At 41.5% G+C, this 20,078-nt stretch overlaps 1 protein-coding gene across 7 annotated transcripts in view; it reads left to right on the top strand.

Annotated features, from left to right (window-relative positions):
- Positions 1-20,078, top strand: part of SETX (senataxin) — a 99,926-nt gene that overhangs the window by 34,826 nt on the left and 45,022 nt on the right. For all 7 annotated transcript variants that reach the window (XM_031654671.1, XM_017949528.3, XM_009187956.4 and 4 more), the window contains one exon: positions 13,949-14,048. In XM_031654671.1, the coding sequence (XP_031510531.1) occupies positions 13,949-14,048 (100 nt within the window). The remainder of the gene's footprint in view (positions 1-13,948; positions 14,049-20,078) is intronic.

The following is a 20,078-nucleotide window of genomic DNA, read 5'->3' as shown; positions in this document are numbered from 1 at the left end:
TAGCATGTGCCACCTCGCCCGGCTAGTTTTTTGTATTTTTTAGTAGAGACGGGGTTTCACCATGTTAGCCAGGATGGTCTCGATCTCCTGACCTCGTAATCTGCCCGCCTCGGCCCCCCGAAGTGCTGGGATTACAGGCTTGAGCCACCACACCCGGCCCGTCTCAGCTTTTTAAAAACAGAATGAGCATAAGTTCTATTTGTACATATACAGAGTTTAAAATCGTCAAAGATTTCTATCTGGCCCATTATAAAGAACATCAGGCACCCCCATCCCCTAAGTAACTATTTTCTTTTTTTTTTTGAGACGGGTGTCACCCAAGCTGGAGTGCAGTGGCGCGATCTTGGCTCACTGCAAGCTCCGCCTCCTGGGTTCACGCCATTCTCCTGCCTCAGCCTCCCAAGTAGCTGGGACGACAGGTGCCCATCACCATACCCGGCTAATTTTTGTATTTTTAGTAGAGGCGGAGTTTCACCATGTTAGCCAGGATGGTCCCAATCTCCCGACCTCGTGATCTGCCCGCCTTGGCCTCCCAAAGTGCTGGGATTACAGGCGTGAGCCACTGTGTTGGACCCCAAGTAACTATTTTCTATTCTTAATGAGTCCTTTGGAAATTTCTTTCCGTATTTATTTATTTATTTGAGACAGGGTCTCACTCCTGTCCCCCAGGCTGGAGTACAGTGGTGCAATTATGGCTCACTGCAGCCTCAACCTCTTGGGCTCAGGTGGTCCTTCCATCACAGTGTCTTGAGTAACTGGGACTACAGGCTCACACCATAATGTCCAGCTAATTTTTGTGTTTTTAGTGGGGGCAGACTTTTTCCCATGTTGCCTAGGCTGGCCTCAAAACTACTGGACTCAAGCGATCCACCTGCCTTGGCCTCTCACAGTGCTACAATTACAGGCATGAGCCATCCTGCCTGGCCCTCCTTCCATATTTCTGAGTAACATTCCCATATTGTAACTCCTTGATTTTTCAGTTTTAGGTGTTTCTATTTCCTGCTTCAGGAACTGCCCCCGTTCCCAGCCCAACCCTTGCACACACCCTTCCTGTTCCCTCATCCTCATTAGGGGGTTGTCTTGAAATTTTTAGATCCATTTTTGTTATTTTGACTATGTGAAAGATATCTTCAGCTAAGCCGTGTAGTATGCTGTAATTGCCTTTCCATTTCCTTCCAAACTCTGTGTTTTCCTTGGATTTATTGTTTTATATGTTTATTTAATTTTCTACTTATTACTAAATTAATGCCAGGCTGTCTTTTTTTGAATGTTTAAATCTCTCATGATCAGGTACGTTAGTTAATCTATAAATTTGTGGCCGGGCGCGGTGGCTCAAGCCTGTAATCCCAGCACTTTGGGAGGCCAAGACGGGCGGATCACGAGGTCAGGAGATCGAGACCATCCTGGCTAACACGGTGAAACCCCGTCTCTACTAAAAATACAAAAACGTAGCCGGGCGAGGTCGCAGGCGCCTGTAGTCCCAGCTACTCGGGAGGCTGAGGCAGGAGAATGGCGTGAACCCGGGAGGCGGAGCTTGCAGTGAGCTGAGATCCGGCCACTGCACTCCAGCCTGGGCGACAGAGCGAGACTCCGTCTCAAAAAACAAACAAACAAACAAACAAATCTATAAATTTGTTCTGTGTGTGGTGCATGATGATATTCCTGAAATAGTAGTCCTTATCCTTGGGTTGGGTCCCAAGGGCTCCACCCCCGTCATCTTTCTTGGTCACTCATGTTAGCGAGGCCTGTCCTTCAGGCTTCCAGAGAAGAGGGTATATGGGAGGTACATTTTTGAAACTTTGTATATCTTAGAATTTCTTTAATCTTCTCATTTTCTTTAATTTTTTCTGTCTTTCATCTCATTTTCTTTTTGTTCTCCTTTCTTGGAGGCCACCTCAACTTTTCTCCCAAATCCATTGAATTCTTTTTAGCGTATTTTTAGTTTCCTGGAACTCTGGTTCTCTGAATAGTCCTTTATTTTGTGGATGTGGTATTTTTTATTAGCTAAAGTTTATTAATGATAATTTTAAAGTTAGCTAAAAGTTGTTCTCTTTTTGCATGGTTCCTGTCTCCCCAGTTGGTTTTTTTCCTGTTCATTTTAGTGTTTATAGTCCTTTCTATTAATTTCTTTTTTTATGTGGTAATGATTTCTGGTGGTCTACTCACATTTAAGAACAGGAAACTAAAAAGTAGATTGGAACATTATTCATGGTAGCTAAAAAGTGGAAACAACCCAAATGTGTGTGTAGTTGATGAATGGATAAATAGGTCTGTTCATACAATGAATGGAATAATACTCAGCCATAAAGAGAAGTGAAGATCTGTGTTCACTAATGAACCTTGAAAACATTGTGCTTAGTGAAATAAGTCAGGTTCAGAAGGTCACATATTGTATGATTCCATTCATATGTATTGTCCAGAATAGGCACATCTGTAGAGACAGAAAGATGAGTAGTTGTCAGGGGAAGGAAGGAGGTGGGAACTGGGATTGCTGATAGGTACAAGGTTTCTTTTGGGGTGATGGAAATGCTGTGGCATGAGGTAGTGGTGATGGTTGCACGGCATAGTAAATAAAACCATAGTACTAAAAACCACTGAGACGTACACTTTAAAATGGTGAATTTCATGTTGTGTGAAATACTGTCTCCATTTTAAAAATGTTACTTTAAAAAGAATAAATTTGATTAGCAACAAGTTAAGAAAGATGCCTAGGAAAACATGAAATCTTCAGATACTTTTACAAAAATGAACCCGTTTATGGTTGCACTCTGGAAGGCAAATGTGATCTGAGGGGTGCCATAGCATGGTAAAACCCAACATTAGTTTCATTCTTTATGGTAAGGTTTTGCGTTTAGGTGCAGTTATAATCTGTATTTTGTTATATATATAAAAGGTGAAAACACCAGAAGCTCTGAGTGAAAGGGTGGGCTTGTTGACCATTGACACTTCATTAGGAAGCCCCACCCCACCATTATGTCAATGTCTTTTTTTCTTTTTTCTTCAGATGGAGTCTCACTCTGTTGCCCAGGCTAGAGTGCAGTGACCCGATCTCGGCTTGCCGCAACCTCTGCCTCTTGAGTTTAAGCATTTCTCCTGTCTCAGCCTCCCAAGTAGCTGGGACTACAGGTGCACACCACCACACCTGGCTAATTTTTGTTTTGTTTTGTTTTGTTTTGAGTCGGCGTCTCATTCTGTCGCCCAGGCTGGAGTGCACTGTCATGATCTTGGCTCACTTGGCTCACTCCTGGGTTCACGCCATTCTCCTGCCTCAGCCTCCCAAGAAACTGGGACTACAGGCGCCCGCCACTGTGCCCAGCTAATTTTTTGTATTTTTTAGTAGAGACGGGATTTCACCACGTTGGCCAAGATGGTCTTGATCTCCTGACCTCGTGATCCACCCACCTCGGCCTCCCAAAATGCTGGGATTACAGGCGTGAGCCACCGTGCCCGGCCCTAATATTTGTATTTTTAGTAGAGATGAGGTTTTGCCATATTGGTCAGGCTGGTCTCGAACTCCTGACCTCAGGTAATCCACCCGTCTTGGCCTCCCACAGTGCTGGGATTACAGGTGCAAGCCACTGCACCCAGCCTATCAGTGTCTTTAGGCTTTATTTTTCTTGTCAGGTCTCAGTTCCCAAAAAAGAATCATCAAATATTTTACCTGGGAAGTGTAGGCATGGCAGGGAGCTGAGTGTGGGAAGAGGGCTGGGATAGGAGTTAGGGAGGAGAGGTGTTCAAGCATTTGGTATATACACATTTACTTCTTTTTTTTTTTTTTCTACATAGTATCCTCATCCTTCTTGCTGTCACCGAGGTCAGAGACTGCTTATCCTTTCTAGAGACAAAATCTCTTGTCATTTTTTGCTGGGATGAAGGAGCAATAGTTTCCTTCCAGCCATCGTTATAGAGGTCTGTTGCTTCCCAGTTGGACTTCACATTCTTGGACTTGCTAAGTTAGTTCCATTCATCCCTCTGCTTTGCAGCTTCTAAAGTTTGGTTACTCTTGTCTCCTCTTCCGTCCTTTTTGTTCTAATTGGTCAGTGCTGTTTTTAAAAATCTCTTTGGTGTTTTAGTGGGGTTTCAGGAGGGAAGGAAATGGTGTATGTTCAATCTACTTTGAAGTTACACCTTTCTTTTTAACCATACAAGTTCAGCCATCTTGTTTAATCATTTCTGGTTTATACAGGCCAATAATTATTGGTTGTATTAAGATGCCTTGTTTAATTTTAGTTTTTAGTCTTTGTAATAAGCTGTGGGCTGTGGCGTCAACTGCAATTCTGAACCAAGAGTCACACCCTATTCCTGTTGTAATTTGATGCAATTTTACTTTCACTTTGTTAATGGGATGCTATAGGGTGTACAGATTTTTTTTTTTTTTTCCTGAGACGGAGTCTCACTCTGTCACCCAGGCTGGATTGCAGTGGTGCGATCTCGGCTCACTGCCAGCTTTGGCTCCTGGGTTCACGCCATTCTCCCTCCTCAGCCTCCTGAGTAGCTGGGACTATAGGCGCCTGCCACCAGGCGTCCGCCACCACATCTGGCTAATTTATGTTTTAGTTTTTGTGTGTGTGTGTGTGTGTTTTTTTTTTTTTTTTTTTTTTTTTGAGACAGAGTCTCGCTTTGTGGCCCAGGCTGGAGTGCAGTGGCCGGATCTCAGCTCACTGCAAGCTCCGCCTCTGGGTTTATGCCATTCTCCTGCCTCAGCCTCCCGAGTAGCTGGGACTACAGGCGCCTACCACCTCGCCCGGCTATTTTTTTGTATTTTTTAGTAGAGACGGGGTTTCACCGTGTTAGCCAGGATGGTCTCGATCTCCTGACCTCGTGATCCGCCCGTCTCAGCCTCCCAAAGTGCTGGGATTACAGGCTTGAGCCACCGCGCCCGGCCTGTTTTTGTGTTTTTAGTAGCGATGGGGTTTCACTGTGTTAGTCAGGATGGTCTCAATCTTCTGACTTCATGATCTGCTTGCCTCAGCCTCCCAAAATGCTGGGATTACAGGTGTGAGCCACCATGCCCGGCCTAGACTTTTTTTAGGAGGGTTACCAAATTTGGTTTATATCCTATTTAGAACCTGAAACATAGATTTAATTATTTGGTTATGTTTATTGCAAGTGGAACATAGTGACATTACGCAGAATTATCCCTCACAAAAGAGAAGTGAGAACAGATTCAGCTTTTAGAAATGAGTCTTTTGTATATTCATGTGACTGGAAGATTATTTTTTTGATCGCTGTATTTAACACATGAAAGTGTTAATTGGATACATGTGCACTGTTTTGCCAGGGACCAATTTTTTTGCAGTCGGTTGTGGCAAATACTGTTTTATTTTAAAACTTAGATGTGCTTTCTGTTTCCTGCAGTCCTCCACTGTTACCTCTATTGTGTAGCGGTCACTGTAGGTTGCCTGGACAGGGAGCAGGCAGGCAAGGAGTACTTTTCTTGGGCACCAACTTCGATTCTCAGTGCCCAGTAGGGAGATGGCTCTATTTCTTTGGCCAATTTCAGACAAGATTGGGTGAATTTAGGGTGGTATGGCTATAGATGCTTTGGCTAATTTCAGATTGTAATCAGTTCTGTGGAGGAAACAGATAGGCCAATATGATGAATTGTTGTGAGTGGCGATATTGGGAGGCTGCTCTTGAGACCTGGCTGAGATCCAGAAGAAGAAAGTATTGTTCGGGAGGTGGGGTGGAATGTCAAGAATGTAATGCCATGAGATGGGAACTGAGTCTTACGAAGAAAGAGATTAGGCTGGTATGGCTGAAGTGAAGTAGCTGATAAGGGGTAAAGAGAAATGAAATAAGATTGGAGAAATAAGAGCCAGATACAGCCCTGTAAGCTGCAGGTTGATGTTTCATTCTCAGTTCAGTGAGAAGGTACTGAAAGCTTTTTATTTGGTTAGTCATTTAGACTGGGGGAGTAGTAACATAATACCAGTTGACGTTTTTTACACACCATTTACTGCTGCTATGTGGAGAGTAATCTGTGGAAAGGTAAGCATAAATGCAGTTGACCAGTCAAGGGGCTACTATAGTAGCCCAGGAGAAAGATGGTGGTGGCTTTATTTGGGTGGTAGCTGTAGAAATGGAGAGGAATTCAAGATATTGGGGGTAAATTTTGGAGAGAGTACTTAGAAGACTTGGTGATAGAATTGAGGGGGGAGTTTAAGAAGGGAGGATGATTCTGAAGTTTTTGGCTTAAGCCTCTGGTTAGATTGTGATGCTGTTTACTTGATGTCAAATGATCATGGGTTAATGACCCTCTCTTTTGGGAGTGACATTGCTGAAGCCAGGGAGTGTAGTTGAAGATGTTAAACTGATACATATTGTGAGAAACTCTGGGGCAGCCTAGGATGTGATTGGGTTCTTGGGATGGGAAGGAAATAGTAAGTAGAGCAGACTAGAATTCCTATAGATGGGAATTAAAGTAGAAAGGAATTTCTTAGGTTTTCCCCCTTTTTTTCTTCCCCTCATTACCCTGGGCTAGAGTACTACCCTTATGTTACTTTGTGGTGCAGGGCAGGAAAGTTGCAACTAGCTCGTATCTGCCAAAAGCAGTGGGTAGCGTTAGGGTGGCATTGTATCACAGCTCCTATGAGGAGTAATTAACAGTGGATATAGTTGGATTGCTTGGTTCTTGAAAGTTCACTTGTTCCCTCCCATCCCTAAGGCTGAATTACTGTAACCAAGGAAGTCAGAATTCAGAAAGGTAAGTATCAGGGCAGACTTAGAGATTATAATACTGAAATGCTTATTCCCAGAGTTGTATCCCCATGACTCTCTACCCTACTCATCAGTAGAGATACAGAAGCTAGGTGGTGCTAGGCTATAGCCACTTGTTCCTGCAGTGTTCCTTTGTAGCTGATGTGCCTGGTCTCCCTGGGGAGCATACATTCAGAGGGGAACATCTGCATTTCCTTTCTGGAGTATAGTCACTATAAGAGAAAAGTAACAAACCAAACAGCGTGGAGCAGATAAAGCAAAATTATTGGAATAGTCAGAATAAGATTTAGCTATAAGCATATTAAATATCTCAAAGAAAGAGCATGGTGGAAACATGAAGCAAGAAGGAGAAACCATAAAGAACAACAAACAGGAGCTGGTTGGGGATAGAGGACACAATCGTTAGAGAACTCAGTAAATGGAGTGGCTAGTACATGGATACAACTGAAGAATGTATAGGCAAGCTAGAATGTCCACTCAGATTCCCACAAGTTATCACGAAAGGATAGAAGCAGAAAATAGAAAAAGCAATAAAGTGGATAGAGAAGTGTTAATATATGTGTAATAAGGATCTCAGAGGGAGAGAAAAAAAGTATAAGACCAAGATTTTCTTAGAGAAGGAGTCGAGAGTTGAGATTGAGAGGGCTTTTAATGCCAAGGGAATATAACTGAATGAGTGTATACATAAACAGCTATATCGAGACCTTTAGAATGTATTTAAAAATGTAAGTTCCGGGAACAATGTTACCTGCCAGAAATAAAAAAAGGCTAGAAAGGTTTAAGATGAAAAAATGGAAAAAGATGGCCAGGTGCAGTGGCTCATGCCTATAATACCAGCATTTTGGGAGGCAGAGGCCAGAGGATCGTTTGAGCTTGGAAATTTGAGACCAGCCTGGACAACAAAGTGAGACCCCGTCCCTTTTTTAAAATAGGAAAATTATACGGCAAACAAACATGAACCAAAGAAAGCTGGAGTTGCAGGTTTACAATCAACATTTACTTTAACATGAGAACAATTCAGAGGGGCAAAGACACTAGATACCAGTAAAAGGAACAGTTACCCAAGCGTATACAATTGATTGTGAACATGTATGTATATAATAATTCAAAATAGACGAAGCAACAATTGATGGAACAGTTGCAGATGATGACAACTGCTATAGATATTCAGTGATATAGTTCATTAAAATGACAAAAATGGAGCAATGAATAATTGGAAGAGACACGGTTCTGATCATTTGCGGATGACCTACATAGAAACCCCAGTAGCATCAATATTTGGGCACAAGATGGATGTGCAAAAAAATAAGTCATGTCCCTCTGTAGCAGCAGTAGCCAGTTAGAAAATATGAAAGAAAATATGGTAACTGGAACTGCATACCTGTTAGTAATTAGTCTAATGATGAATGCATGAGACATTTATGGAAAACACTTTAAAACTATTTTAAAGGTGATGAAGATGTTTAGTCTTTTTTTTTTTTTTTGAGACGGAGTCTTGCTCTGTCGCCCAGGCTGGAGTGCAAGCTCCGCCTCCCGGGTTTACGCCATTCTCCCACCTCAGCCTCCGGAGTAGCTGGGACTACAGGCGCCCGCCACCTTGCCCGGCTAGTTTTTTGTATTTTTTAGTAGAGACAGGGTTTCACCGTGTTAGCCAGGATGGTCTCGATCTGACCTCGTGATCCGCCTGTCTCGGCCTCCCAAAGTGCTAGGATTACAGGCTTGAGCCACCGCACCCGGCCCAATGTTTAGTCTTTTGTTCAAAATGGAGAGGTGCTATGTTCATGGATGAGACAGCTTCACATTGTAAAGATGTGAGTTCTTTCTGAATTCATTTATAAATTTGATGTAGTTCAAGTTAAAATCCTAGCAGGATTGTTTTGAGGTGATTGGTAGACTTATTTTAAAATCTGTAAGGAAAAGCAAAATGTATTATAATAAAATCACTTTGAAAAGAACAGCATAACTAGGGCATGGGGGGAATGATATTTGCCTTATCTGCTATGAAGCTGTTTCAAAGCCGTAGTAATAGACACATATGAGAGTGGCACAGGGCAGGCAGATAACCGGAGAAACAGTGGGAGACCCTTTGGCTCCTAAGAAGGAACTCTTCCTTCTTGCATATGTGTCAATGTTAGATAAAATGAGATAAATAGGACATCACAAATCAGTGGGGAAGGGATAGGTTGTTAGAGGAAACTGGCCTACTTCACTGGGAAAAAACAAATTAGGCTAAGATTCATACTTTATAGCATGTAAACTGGTTAAATCATATGTTTGGAAAGTAAAACTAAAGAAATTGAAGAAAATATCAGAAAACATGTCAGTTTGGGTGATGAAAGTAATCATAAAAGCAAAAAACAGCCACATTAATGGATTAATGCATATTAATGGATTTTATTCTGTCAAAGTTAATGTCTTTTTAGTGAAGGACTCTATATTTGGAGTCAACTGATAGGAAGAAGAGAGTTTTAAAACATTCCTCAACTGGCAAGAGATCAGTAGCTAAAACACACAAAGCACTTTTGTAAATCGACAGCAAAAAACGGAAATCAGTAGAAGATGGACAACAAATAGTTTGCAGAAGGGAAAACTTGGTGTTAATAAGTATATGAAGTGTTACTGAAAGGAGGAAAGGAAGTTAAAATAACAGGTGAGCAAAAGTTTGTGATCCTTTATGATCTGGCAGTCTTATCCCTGCATAGGCTCACTAGAAGAACGTATACACGTCTGTCCATAAGGGATCTATGTCTTGGATGTCATTTATAGGATATAGAGTTGGAGCTGATTAAAAGGATGGATGAATAAAATGCTGTTTCATCCTAAAGAGTACTATGTGAGTCAGTCCCAGAAGTCTTAAAAGTTGGTTGAAAACACAAAACACCTAGTTTATAGTAGAATACTATTTGTCTAAATCTCTCTCATACACAGCCCTTCTGGATTTTTCAGTTATACTAACACAGCTATAGTGGATACCTAGGGTGGAGGTTGTCATGGAAGTGGAATCAATCAGGGATACGGGAGAAATCAAATGATGAGGGCCTTGCATAGACTTTTGACAGTGCGTCACGAACCGGAGATTTGGATTAGCGCTACCTGAGATGGGTAAGGAAAAATAACAGCAAGGAGGTCATTGAGTCTGATGGGTGGGTGATTTTTGTGCAGCAGTGGTTAAGTCAGAAACCAGATGTAAAAGAAGTGAGTGGAAGGAGTGTTTTGAAAACATACGCGTTGATGGGGAGCAGGAAAAGGGGGGCACTAAGCTAAATGGTCATTTGGAGACAAGGAAGGGTTTTGTTTATTGTTGACAGGGTTTTCTTAGAGCAAATTCAGTGTATATGCTCATGGGAATGAGCAATGGGCAGGAAGAAACTGATGCAAGAAAATGGATAATTCTAGGAATTTTAAGTCCTCAAGGGAAGAGGGATCCAGGACAGAAATCAGAGAGTTTGCCTTAGACTTCTGTAATGAAAGGGGACAGGACATGGAAATGAATGTCATTTGCTTTGTCTGTTTTGGGGTTTGTGTTTGGCTGTCTTATGTAAGGCAAGGACAGTCTTGGTTATTGGGAGCCAGTGCTGCAGGAACTTCTTTGCCCCAGTGAAACAGCTGTTGTTTTAATAATGTAATTTTTTGGCCAGGCACAGTGGCTCACGCCTGTAATCCCAACACAGGAAGGCCAGGGCAGGCGGATCATCACTTGAGGTCAGGAGTTTGAGACCAGCCTGGCCAACTTTGGTGAAACCCTGTCTCTACTAAAAATACAAAAATTAGCCGGGCATGGTGGTAGGCACCTGTAATCCCAACTACTCAGGAGGCTGAGGCAGGAGAATTGCTTGAATCTGGGAGGTGGAGGTTGCAGTGAGCCAAGATCGTGCCACTATATTTCAGCCTGGGCAACAGAGCAAGACCCTGTCTTAAAAAATACAAAATAATAAAAATAATGATAATAATTTTTTAAAGATAATTTTCTCAGGATCACACACAAAACCTCATTATAACCAAACAGTGTATTTAGTCTATGTGGAAATATTTTTATAAAAACATAGTATTTATTTGATCTGAAAAATGTTAAATTACTAAATTATTAGAAACAGCCAGTTTTGTAGAATAATCTATTCTTCTTAGTTACTGGGGAAAAAGAGAACGCAGACCTCCTTTGAAGATGAGGCCTGACTATCTCTCTTTCCTGTCTGGAGTGGGAAGAACAGGGACATAGTTTGCTTCTTTGAAGTGATAGTGCTTTGTGAGATTGTTACAACATTACCACTGACCTTTAATACTTGGAAAGCTAGCCAGACTTGGTGGCTCACATCTGTAATCCCAGCACTTTGGGAGGCCAGGGTGGGTGGATTACCTGAGGTCAAGAGTTTGAGACCAGTGGGCCAACATGGTGAAACCCTGTCTCTACTAAAAATACAGTATTTGGGTCAGGCGTGGTGGCTCATTCCTATAATCCCAGCACTTTGGGAGGCCAAGGCAGGTGGATCACCTGAGGTCAGGAGTTCAAGACCAGCCTGAACAACATGGAGAAAACCTGTCTCTACTAAAAGTACAAAATTAGCCGGGCGTGGTGGTGGGTGCCCGTAATCCCAGCTACTCAGGAGGTTGAGGCAGGAGAATCACTTGAACCCGGGAGGTGGAGGTTGTGGTTAGTCGAGATTGCGCCATTGCACCCCCACCTGGGCAACAAGAGCGAAACTCCGTCTCCAAAAAATAAAAAAAAAGTGAGCCAGGCATGGTGGCGCATGCCTGTAGTCCCAGCTAATGGGAGGCTGAGGCGGGAGAATCGCTTGAACCCACGAGGCTGAAGTTGTAGTGAGTGGAAATCATGCCATTGCACTCCAGCCAGAGCAACAAGAGTGAAACTCCATCTCAGAAAAAAAAAAAAAAAAAAAATTGGAAAGCCACTGTATATTCATCTCTGTTCAGTGTATTCTGAATGTTCTTATGTTCAGAGAGCTTGTTTTCTTTTTATTTATTTTTTACAGCAGCTGACACCTTTTGAAAGGAGTACGTTTTGTAACCATCTGCATGATTTTTCATCCTCTGAACCTAGTTGATTACTTTTAACTTTGATAATGCTCTGATGGACCACAAACGTACACTTGTTTGTACTTTGAACAGTTATTTCATTTAGTGTGAAACTACTAGCTCATGTAATTTATGATTTCTTAATTTCCCAGGGCCCCATGAGTTATGAAACAGATAAACCTGTAACTGCATCAAATATACAAAGCTGTGAATTATGTAGTATATTGAGTATCTATTCATTAGGACTTTTTACCTAGCTAAGTTTCTCTTTGATAACTCCGGAATTTCAGTTATCTTTAGTTGATCATTATAGCTTGACTATAAGAGATCCACTTAATCTCTGGCTCATGGGATTGCTGTAGAAGTTAATATTAGTCCCAAATAATTTCAAACTGAAAGGATCTGCCCTCCTTTTTCCAAGGTGGAAGCTATCTAGGATCTTCTGGGTACTCTTAGGTAAATCCCTTGTGACAAAATTTTATTGATCCATTTTTTAAATCTTTGTCGTATACACTAGGATGCATTTTAACAGCTTTATTAAGGTATACTATACCATAAAAGGTACCCTTTTAAGGTGTATAATTGAATGGTTTTTTTAAGTAAATTTACAGTTGTATAGCCATCACCACAACCCAGTTTTAGAACATTTCCATTGACCTAAAACAATCCCTTCTGCCCATTGGTAGTCATTCTTCATTCCTACCCCTAGCCCTGGGCAAACACTAATCTCCCATCTGTGTGTAAATCTGCCTCTTCTGGAAATGTCACATACATAGAAGTGTACGTATGTGGTCTTTTGAATCTGGCTCCTTTCATTTCATATAATCTTTTTGAAGCCCATCCATGTTGTAGCATTTATTAATAGGCCATGGCTTTTTATTGCCAAATGAGATTCTGTTGTATGGATATATTACATTTGCATTCACAGCTGATGGACATTTGGGTTGTTTCCAGGTTTTGGTGATTGTAAATAATGCTGTGAACATAGAATGTGCTTTTGATGATGATTCTATGGAGTTGCCTTACCGTAGGGTACTCTGGGTGATACAAACTGATCATGACTATCATGGTCGAGAGTCTGACCGTACTAGCGAATAACACAGATTCAGTATTGTTTTGTTCCCTGTCCATAGCATAACCCTTGTGGAGTCTTAGTCGGTTAACCAGTGCAGAAGCAGTTCAGCACCAATAATCTTTGATGATAAGTTTCTTCAGAGGAACTGAAGGCTAGTTGTTGATTTAAATACTTAATAACTAACTGTTACATTTAGACAAAACCCTTCTTAGGGCCCAAAAGGTAATATATTTGTTAGTTTTTTAAGAAGTGAAAGCTGGCCGGGCGCGGTGGCTCAAGCCTGTAATCCCAGCACTTTGGGAGGCCGAGACGGGTGGATCACGAGGTCAGGAGATCAGACCATCCTGGCTAACACGGGAAACCCCCGCCTCTACTAAAAAATACAAAACTAGCCGGGCGAGGTGGCAGTGTGCCTGTAGTCCCAGCTACTCGAGGCTGAGGCAGGAGAATGGCGTGAACTCCAGGAGGCGGAGCTTGCGTGAGCGGATCCGCCACCACCGCAGCCTCAGCCAGACCCCACAAAAAGTGAAAGCTAATATGACTTTTTTATACTAGTAGTCTTCCTAAATTTGGGATTGGGAAGTCTTTTTTCTCAGAAGATCCTTAAGGATACTTCTGAATTTGGAGCTTTGACAAATTGGAAGATAGGTATAGAGCATTTTATAAACTGGCAGGATGACACACGTTGGTGAAGTCCCTAAGGCAACAAATTCCAGTCCCTTTTTTGGACTTGTGAGCTAGCTGACCTGGTTGGGAAGTAGCATTCTACCGGAGCTGTCCAGGAGGCACGGCACCCCGCTGGAAATGCTCCACGTCTGCGCACAGCGGAGCAGCCACAGATGGCTGTCGAGCTCTGCAAGTGTGACTAGTTTGACTGAAGAACAGAATTTTTATTTTTTAACATTTTAATTAAATGTAAATAACCAAATGTAGCTAATGGCTACTGAATTGGACAGGACAGTTCCAGATAATTTTATTAACCCACTGCGAATCAATTTTTAGTTTCTGTCACCTAGATTCTAGGTTCTGGATTTTACTGTTGCTTAACTTTGGAAAATGTTACTATTTAGCATCACTTTCCAGGAATGTTGCTTTCTTAATTTGCTTTTGTGCTTTGTGTAGGTGGCGCAGGAATGGCTCAACTCTCCAAATAGAGAGAATTTCTATCAGTTGCAAGTACGAAAATTTCCTGCCGATTATATAAAATACTGGGAGTTTGCGGGTAAGTTTTTTCTTATGCAACTTGGAATATATGATATAATAATTTGGGATTTCTAATTAAGAGGAGATAGCATTATTTGAATTTAGGGGGACACAGATTTTCTAAGCTGAATTTGTGACTACTAAGAATATGTTTTAAGTCTTAATGAGGATAGTTGCTGGGACAATTATGAATGTAAAATTCATTATTTTTTTCCTACTCTGGTTAGAATACTACAGGGTGAATTGTCAGTGGAGGCTGGTAATGGGACAGAGGGTGAGTGGAGGGCTTTGGTGGGGGTGTTGCAGTAATAGTCTTTACAGATTCTGAGTAAATCTTCCTGGCATCTCTTTTTTCATTTCATGATTGATCTGAACCACATACCACTTTTATATACTAGTTATAAATACACCAAACATTCAGAACTCTTTAAAATAAAATGAATAAGTCCTCTTTTTACCCCCAACCCCCATCCATCCTACTCTGTAGATGTGCTTAAAAAAAAAATGAGGCTGGGTGCCGTGGCTCACACCTGTAATCCCAGCACTTTGGGAGGCCGAGGCTGGTGGATCACCATGTCAAGAGATTGAGACCATCCTGGCCAACATGGTGAAACCCCATCTCTACTAAAAATGCAAAAATTAGCCGCGCATCGTGGTGGGCGCCTGTAGTCCCAGCTGCTTGGGAGGCTGAGGAAGGAGAATCACTTGAACCAGGGAGGCAGAGTTTGCAGTGAGCCAAAATAGCACACTGCATTCCAGCCTGGCAACAGAGTGAGACTGTCTGAAAAACAAACAACAACAACAAAAATTATATGTTATCTTGTATTATATACTATATTCTTATAGTAAAGCTAAAGAAACTAAAATCATAAGATATATTTATTCTTCATTAAGTGAAATGGATCATCATAAAGGTCTACATCTTTATCACTGTCACGCTCAGTAGACAGATGAAGAGGAGGAGGGATTTGTCTTACTCTCTCAGGAGTGGCAGAGATGAAAGAAAACTGTGAATGAGTGGACCTGCGCACTTCAAACCCACGTTGTTCAAGTGTCAGCTGTGCATTGAGATGCAGTAGCCACAAAGCAGAAAGAAAGCAGGTGTTTGGCGGGACCATATCATTTTCACACATGGTTTAGTAACAGTGAGCCATTTTTATTAGGGAATGATGAGAACTGTCCTAAAATCTAAGTTCCTAGATACCAACCAAGGGGCAGCCTCTCAAGCAGATCTTTCAAAGGATAGCATGCCTGCTATGTTAACTCTTTTTTGCATAGCATGTTATAAATAATGCTGCTGTAATCACCCATGTATCTCTTAGTGTTCTTCTGAACGTATTTTTGTTCAGTTTATATCCAGAAGTAGATTGTGGAATATTAGGGTGTGTATAAGTTCAACTTCAGTAAATAATGCCAAGCCTGTTGTACAAAATTATATTCCACCAGCAATGTATGAGAAGTTGCATTGTTCCATGTCTTCAGCAACACATTTGTATAGATTGCTTTGAGATTTTTAGCTATTGGGCTGTGTGTATTGATGGTGTTTTATGGGCTTTTGTAATGTCCTTATTAGGGAGATTGAGCATCTTTTCATATATTTAGTAGCTGTCTTAGTAACCTCCTTTGGAAAGTGCCTGTTCAAGGCTTTTGTTCATTTTCTGTTGTCTTTTTTTCAGTTGATTTGTAGGAGTTCTTTATATAATCTGGGTAGAAGTCATTTCCTCACTTTGACTTGCATTCTGACTCTTTTTAGTGATGTCTTAAAAATTCCTTTTTCATTCTTACTGAGAATTGCTTATTTGAACATAGTAAATACATCAGTCTTTTATTGTTAGTGCTCTGTGTCCCGTTTCTTAAACAGAGTAAGAAATCTTTCTCTGCTGCAGGTTGCAAATTACATTCTCTTGCCTTCCTTTGCCCCCATCCCCATCACCCATGGATCAGGATCTCTCTTACCTTCTAGAACAAAGGTTAGCAAACTACAGCTTGCAGATCCACCTACCCCATGTATTGTTTTTGTATTGCCCTAGGGTACGTTTTTTATGTTTTTTTTTTTTTTTCCTTAAATGTAGAGATGGGGTCTTGTGCTGTTGCCCAGGCTGATCTCAGACTCCTGGTCTCAAGTGATCCTCCTGCGTCATCAACCTGCTGAAGTGCTGGGATTACAGGTGTGAGTCACCTCGCCCAGCTGGTTTTTACTTTATTAAAGCTTTATAAAAAAGAGACTGTAACAGGCATTATGTGTAGTCCCACAAGCCTATCTGGCCCTTTACAGAGGAAATTTGGGAACCCCTTTTCTAGAAGCTTTGTTGTTTTGTTTGTGACTGAGGTATGTGGGTTGGGTTCCTTTTTTTTTTTTTTCCCCCCAAGTAGAGGTCTAATTATCCCAGTGCTATTTATTGAAAGACCATTTGTGCTTCACTGCACTGCTATGTTTGTTATGAGTCTAGAGTCCTCTTAATGTCTGGGCATCAGTCTGTTCTTCTTGAGATCATTTGCCTACCCTTGTGCTTATATCACATTGTTTACTTTATCTAGCTTTATATAAGTTTTAATAACTCATAGAGCAAGTCCTCCTACCTTGTTTTGTTTTGTTTGTTTTTTGTTTGTTTTGTTTTTTGAGATGGAGTCTTGCTCTGTCGTCCAGGCTGGAGTGCAGTGGCACGATCCTGGCTCACTGCAACCCTCTGCTTCCGAGGTTCAAGTGATTCTCCTCCCTCAACCTCCCGAGTAGCTAGGACTACAGGTGTGCACCACTATGCCTGGCAAATTTTTGTATTTTTAGTAGAGACAGGGTTTCACCATGTTGGCCAGGCTGGTCTCGAACTCCTGGCCTCAAGTGATCTGCCCATCTTGGCCTCCCAGAGTGCTCGTGTGAGCCACAGTGCCTCACTCCCTTCTACCTTGCTCTACTTTTTGAGTGCTTTGGCTATTCTTGGCCCTTTGTATTTCCATATAAATTATAGAGGAAAAGAAGTGGAAATTTGAGAAGAATTGACAACTTTTAATACTTTCTAATTCATGAATAAGGTATATGTCTTCAATTACTTGGGTTAAATTTTTCTCAGTGTTTTATAGTTTTCTGTGGAGAGGTTTTGCATGTCATCTATTGTTAGTCATTTGTAACTATGTTAGTGAGTATCTCTAAAAAATAAGAAAAGTAACAGTCATATCTAAAAAGTTACCAGTAATCCCTTCGTATCAGTCAGTGTTCAGATTTTCAATTATCTCATAACACTTTTTTTCAGCTTAAGATCCAAATTAGTCCACCCAAAGGCAAGTTAGTCCATCCAGTGGCATTACTTGATAGGTCTTTTTGAACTAGAATTCTCTCATTTTCTTCCCTTGCAATTTTTTTGTTGAAAAAATTGAGATAATTTTGTAGAGTTAATCATGGTCTGGATTTTGCTGATATCGCATCCCCTTGGTGGTGTTTAGAATGTCTGTGTCCTCTGTGTGTTTCCTATAAATTGATAGTTGGAGCTAGAGAATTGATCCAATTCAGGTAAATTTTTATTCGGTTTTGGCAAAACTGTTTTATAGTTGGTCATATGTTCCATCAGCAGCAGCAGGTACATGATACCTAGTTTATTTTTCTGATAATCACAGCTGCTTGCACTTAGTTATTAATTCATTAAAGGGAGCAAAATGGTGACACTTTAATTATTTTATGTTAGCTGGAATACTTCTCTAGAGAGAAAATTCTCTACTTCTATTTGGTTACTCAGTAGTATAGTTTATAAAGGAAAGGCAGTATAAATACTTGACGCTTGATCACTTTTCAGAATAATGAGTTTAATTCACTAGTAGTCTGGGTGCAGTGGCTCACGCCCTGTAATCCCAGCACTTTGGGAGGCCAAGGTGGGCAGATCACCTGAGGTCAAGAGTTCAAGACCAGCCTGGCTTGTCAGCAAAACCCTGTCTCTACTAAAAATACAAAAATCAACCAAACATGGTGGCGCGTGCCTATAGTCCTAGCTAATAGGGAGGCTGGGGCAGGAGAATTGCTTGAACCCTGGAGGCAGAGGTTGCAGTGAGCTGAGATCGTGCCACTGCACTCCAACCTGGGAGACACAGCAAGACTCCATCTCAAAAAAGAAAAAAAAAATTCACTAGTAAGTGCCAGTGGTGACTGGTAAGCTTAAAAAAAAAAACTGTGAGTGCATGGATTGGTATGCTTGTGTTTCAGTCCGTTTCAGTCAGCTCCTTCGAGTTGGCTCTGAGGCTATGTGCTGTGACAGGATGTTCCAAGTTCATCATATATATTGTTTTTATCCCGTAACTGAACTTCCAGTTTTCTAAGGAGCCTTGCTGTATTTTAGTTGAAAGTGGTATTTCAACACCAATCTGGGCATGCTATATGCTGTTAGTGGGTAATACATCTGAAAATAAGGATACATAAAGATTGTAAGTAAAAGATAATTATGCATATCCAAATTAAAACTTATTTAATTCTGTTAATATCAAACTAAATACACATTAAGGCAGAAAGCGTTATTATTGTTGTTGTTGTTGTTGTTGTTGTTATTATTTTGAGACAGTCTTGCTCTGTCGCCCAGGCTGGAGTGCAGTGGACGATCTTGGCTCACTGCAACCTCTGCCTCCCGAGTTCAAGCGAATCTCCTGCCTCAGCCTCCTGAGTAGCTGGGATTACAGGCACTCACCACCGTGCCCAGCTAATTTTTGTTTTTAGTAGAGACGGGGTTTTGCCATGTTGGCCAGGCTGGTCTGGAACTCCTGACCTCAGTAACCCGCCTGCCCCAGCCTCCCAAAGTGCTGGGATTACAGCCTCGAGCCACCACGCGCAGCTCAGAAAGCATTATTTGAGATAAAAAGGGAATATTTTGGTTCAACAGAAGATATGACAATTCTGAATGCATATACCTAATGAAGTAAAGAGCTGGGCACAGTGGCCTGTGCCTTTGTAGTCTCTGCTATGCAGTAGGCTGAGGCAAGATCACTTAAGCCCAGGAGTTTGAGGCTGTTGTGTGTTATGATCACATATGTGAATAGTCACTGCACTCCAGCCTAGGCGACATTAACAAGACCCTGTCTCTAAATAAATAAATCAAACTGATAGAAGTAGAGTATACTTTTTACATATATATGACTTTTGAACAATTAAATCAACAAAGATGAATTTTAAAAAGCAAACCTTAAAAAGAAATACAATTGAAGTAAGTGAACCTAATTATATTTTAAATTGGTCATATACATAACCCACAGAGAAAAAAATGGTACAAGTACTTTTAGAAATAGTAGCCTTGAGGCCGAGACAGGTGGATCACGAGGTCAGGAGATCGAGACCATCCTGGCTAACACGGTGAAACCCCATCTCTACTAAAAAAAAATACAAAAAACTAGCCGGGCGAGGTGACAGGCACCTGTAGTTCCAGCTACTCGAGAGGCTGAGGTAGGAGAATGGCGTGAACCCGGGAGGCGGAGCTTACAGTGAGCTGAGATTGGGCCACTGTACTCCAGCCTGGGTGACAGAGCAAGACTCCATCTCAAAAAAAAAAAAAAAAAGAAAGAAATCGTAGCCTTGGCTGGGCACAGTGGCTCACACCTGGAATCCTAGCACTTTGGGAGGCCAAGGCTGTTGGATCACCTGAGGTCGGAAGTTCGAGACCAGCCTGGCCAACATGGCGAAACCTCGTCTCTACTAAAAATACAAAATTAGTCGGATGTGGTGGCACATACCTGTAATCCCAGCTATTAGGGAGGCTGATGCAGGAAAATTGCTTGAATGCAAGAGGCAGAGGTTGCATTGAACCGAGATTGCGCCATTGCAGTCCATCCTGGGTGACAACAGCTAAAATTTGTGAGATTTGTTGTCAGTAGTGGAACTGGCTTAGTATTAGTAGTTCTTAAATGATGTTGTGTATTGTAAAATAGAGCTAATGTGTAAGAAAGCTGGTGTTAGGAGGCAGGGTTCCTTTGTTATGGGAGAAGGGAGTTACATGGGATGGAGTAGGGTGATGAAGAATCCTATGGGGTTGGATTTGCCTTGGAGGAATAACTTTTTTTTTTTTTTTTTTTTTTTTTTTTT

The sequence above is a fragment of the Papio anubis genome, chromosome 13 (genome assembly GCF_008728515.1).
Source record: "Papio anubis isolate 15944 chromosome 13, Panubis1.0, whole genome shotgun sequence".
Taxonomy (NCBI): Eukaryota; Metazoa; Chordata; class Mammalia; order Primates; family Cercopithecidae; genus Papio; species Papio anubis.
This window is presented reverse-complemented; position numbering and strand designations above follow the sequence as displayed.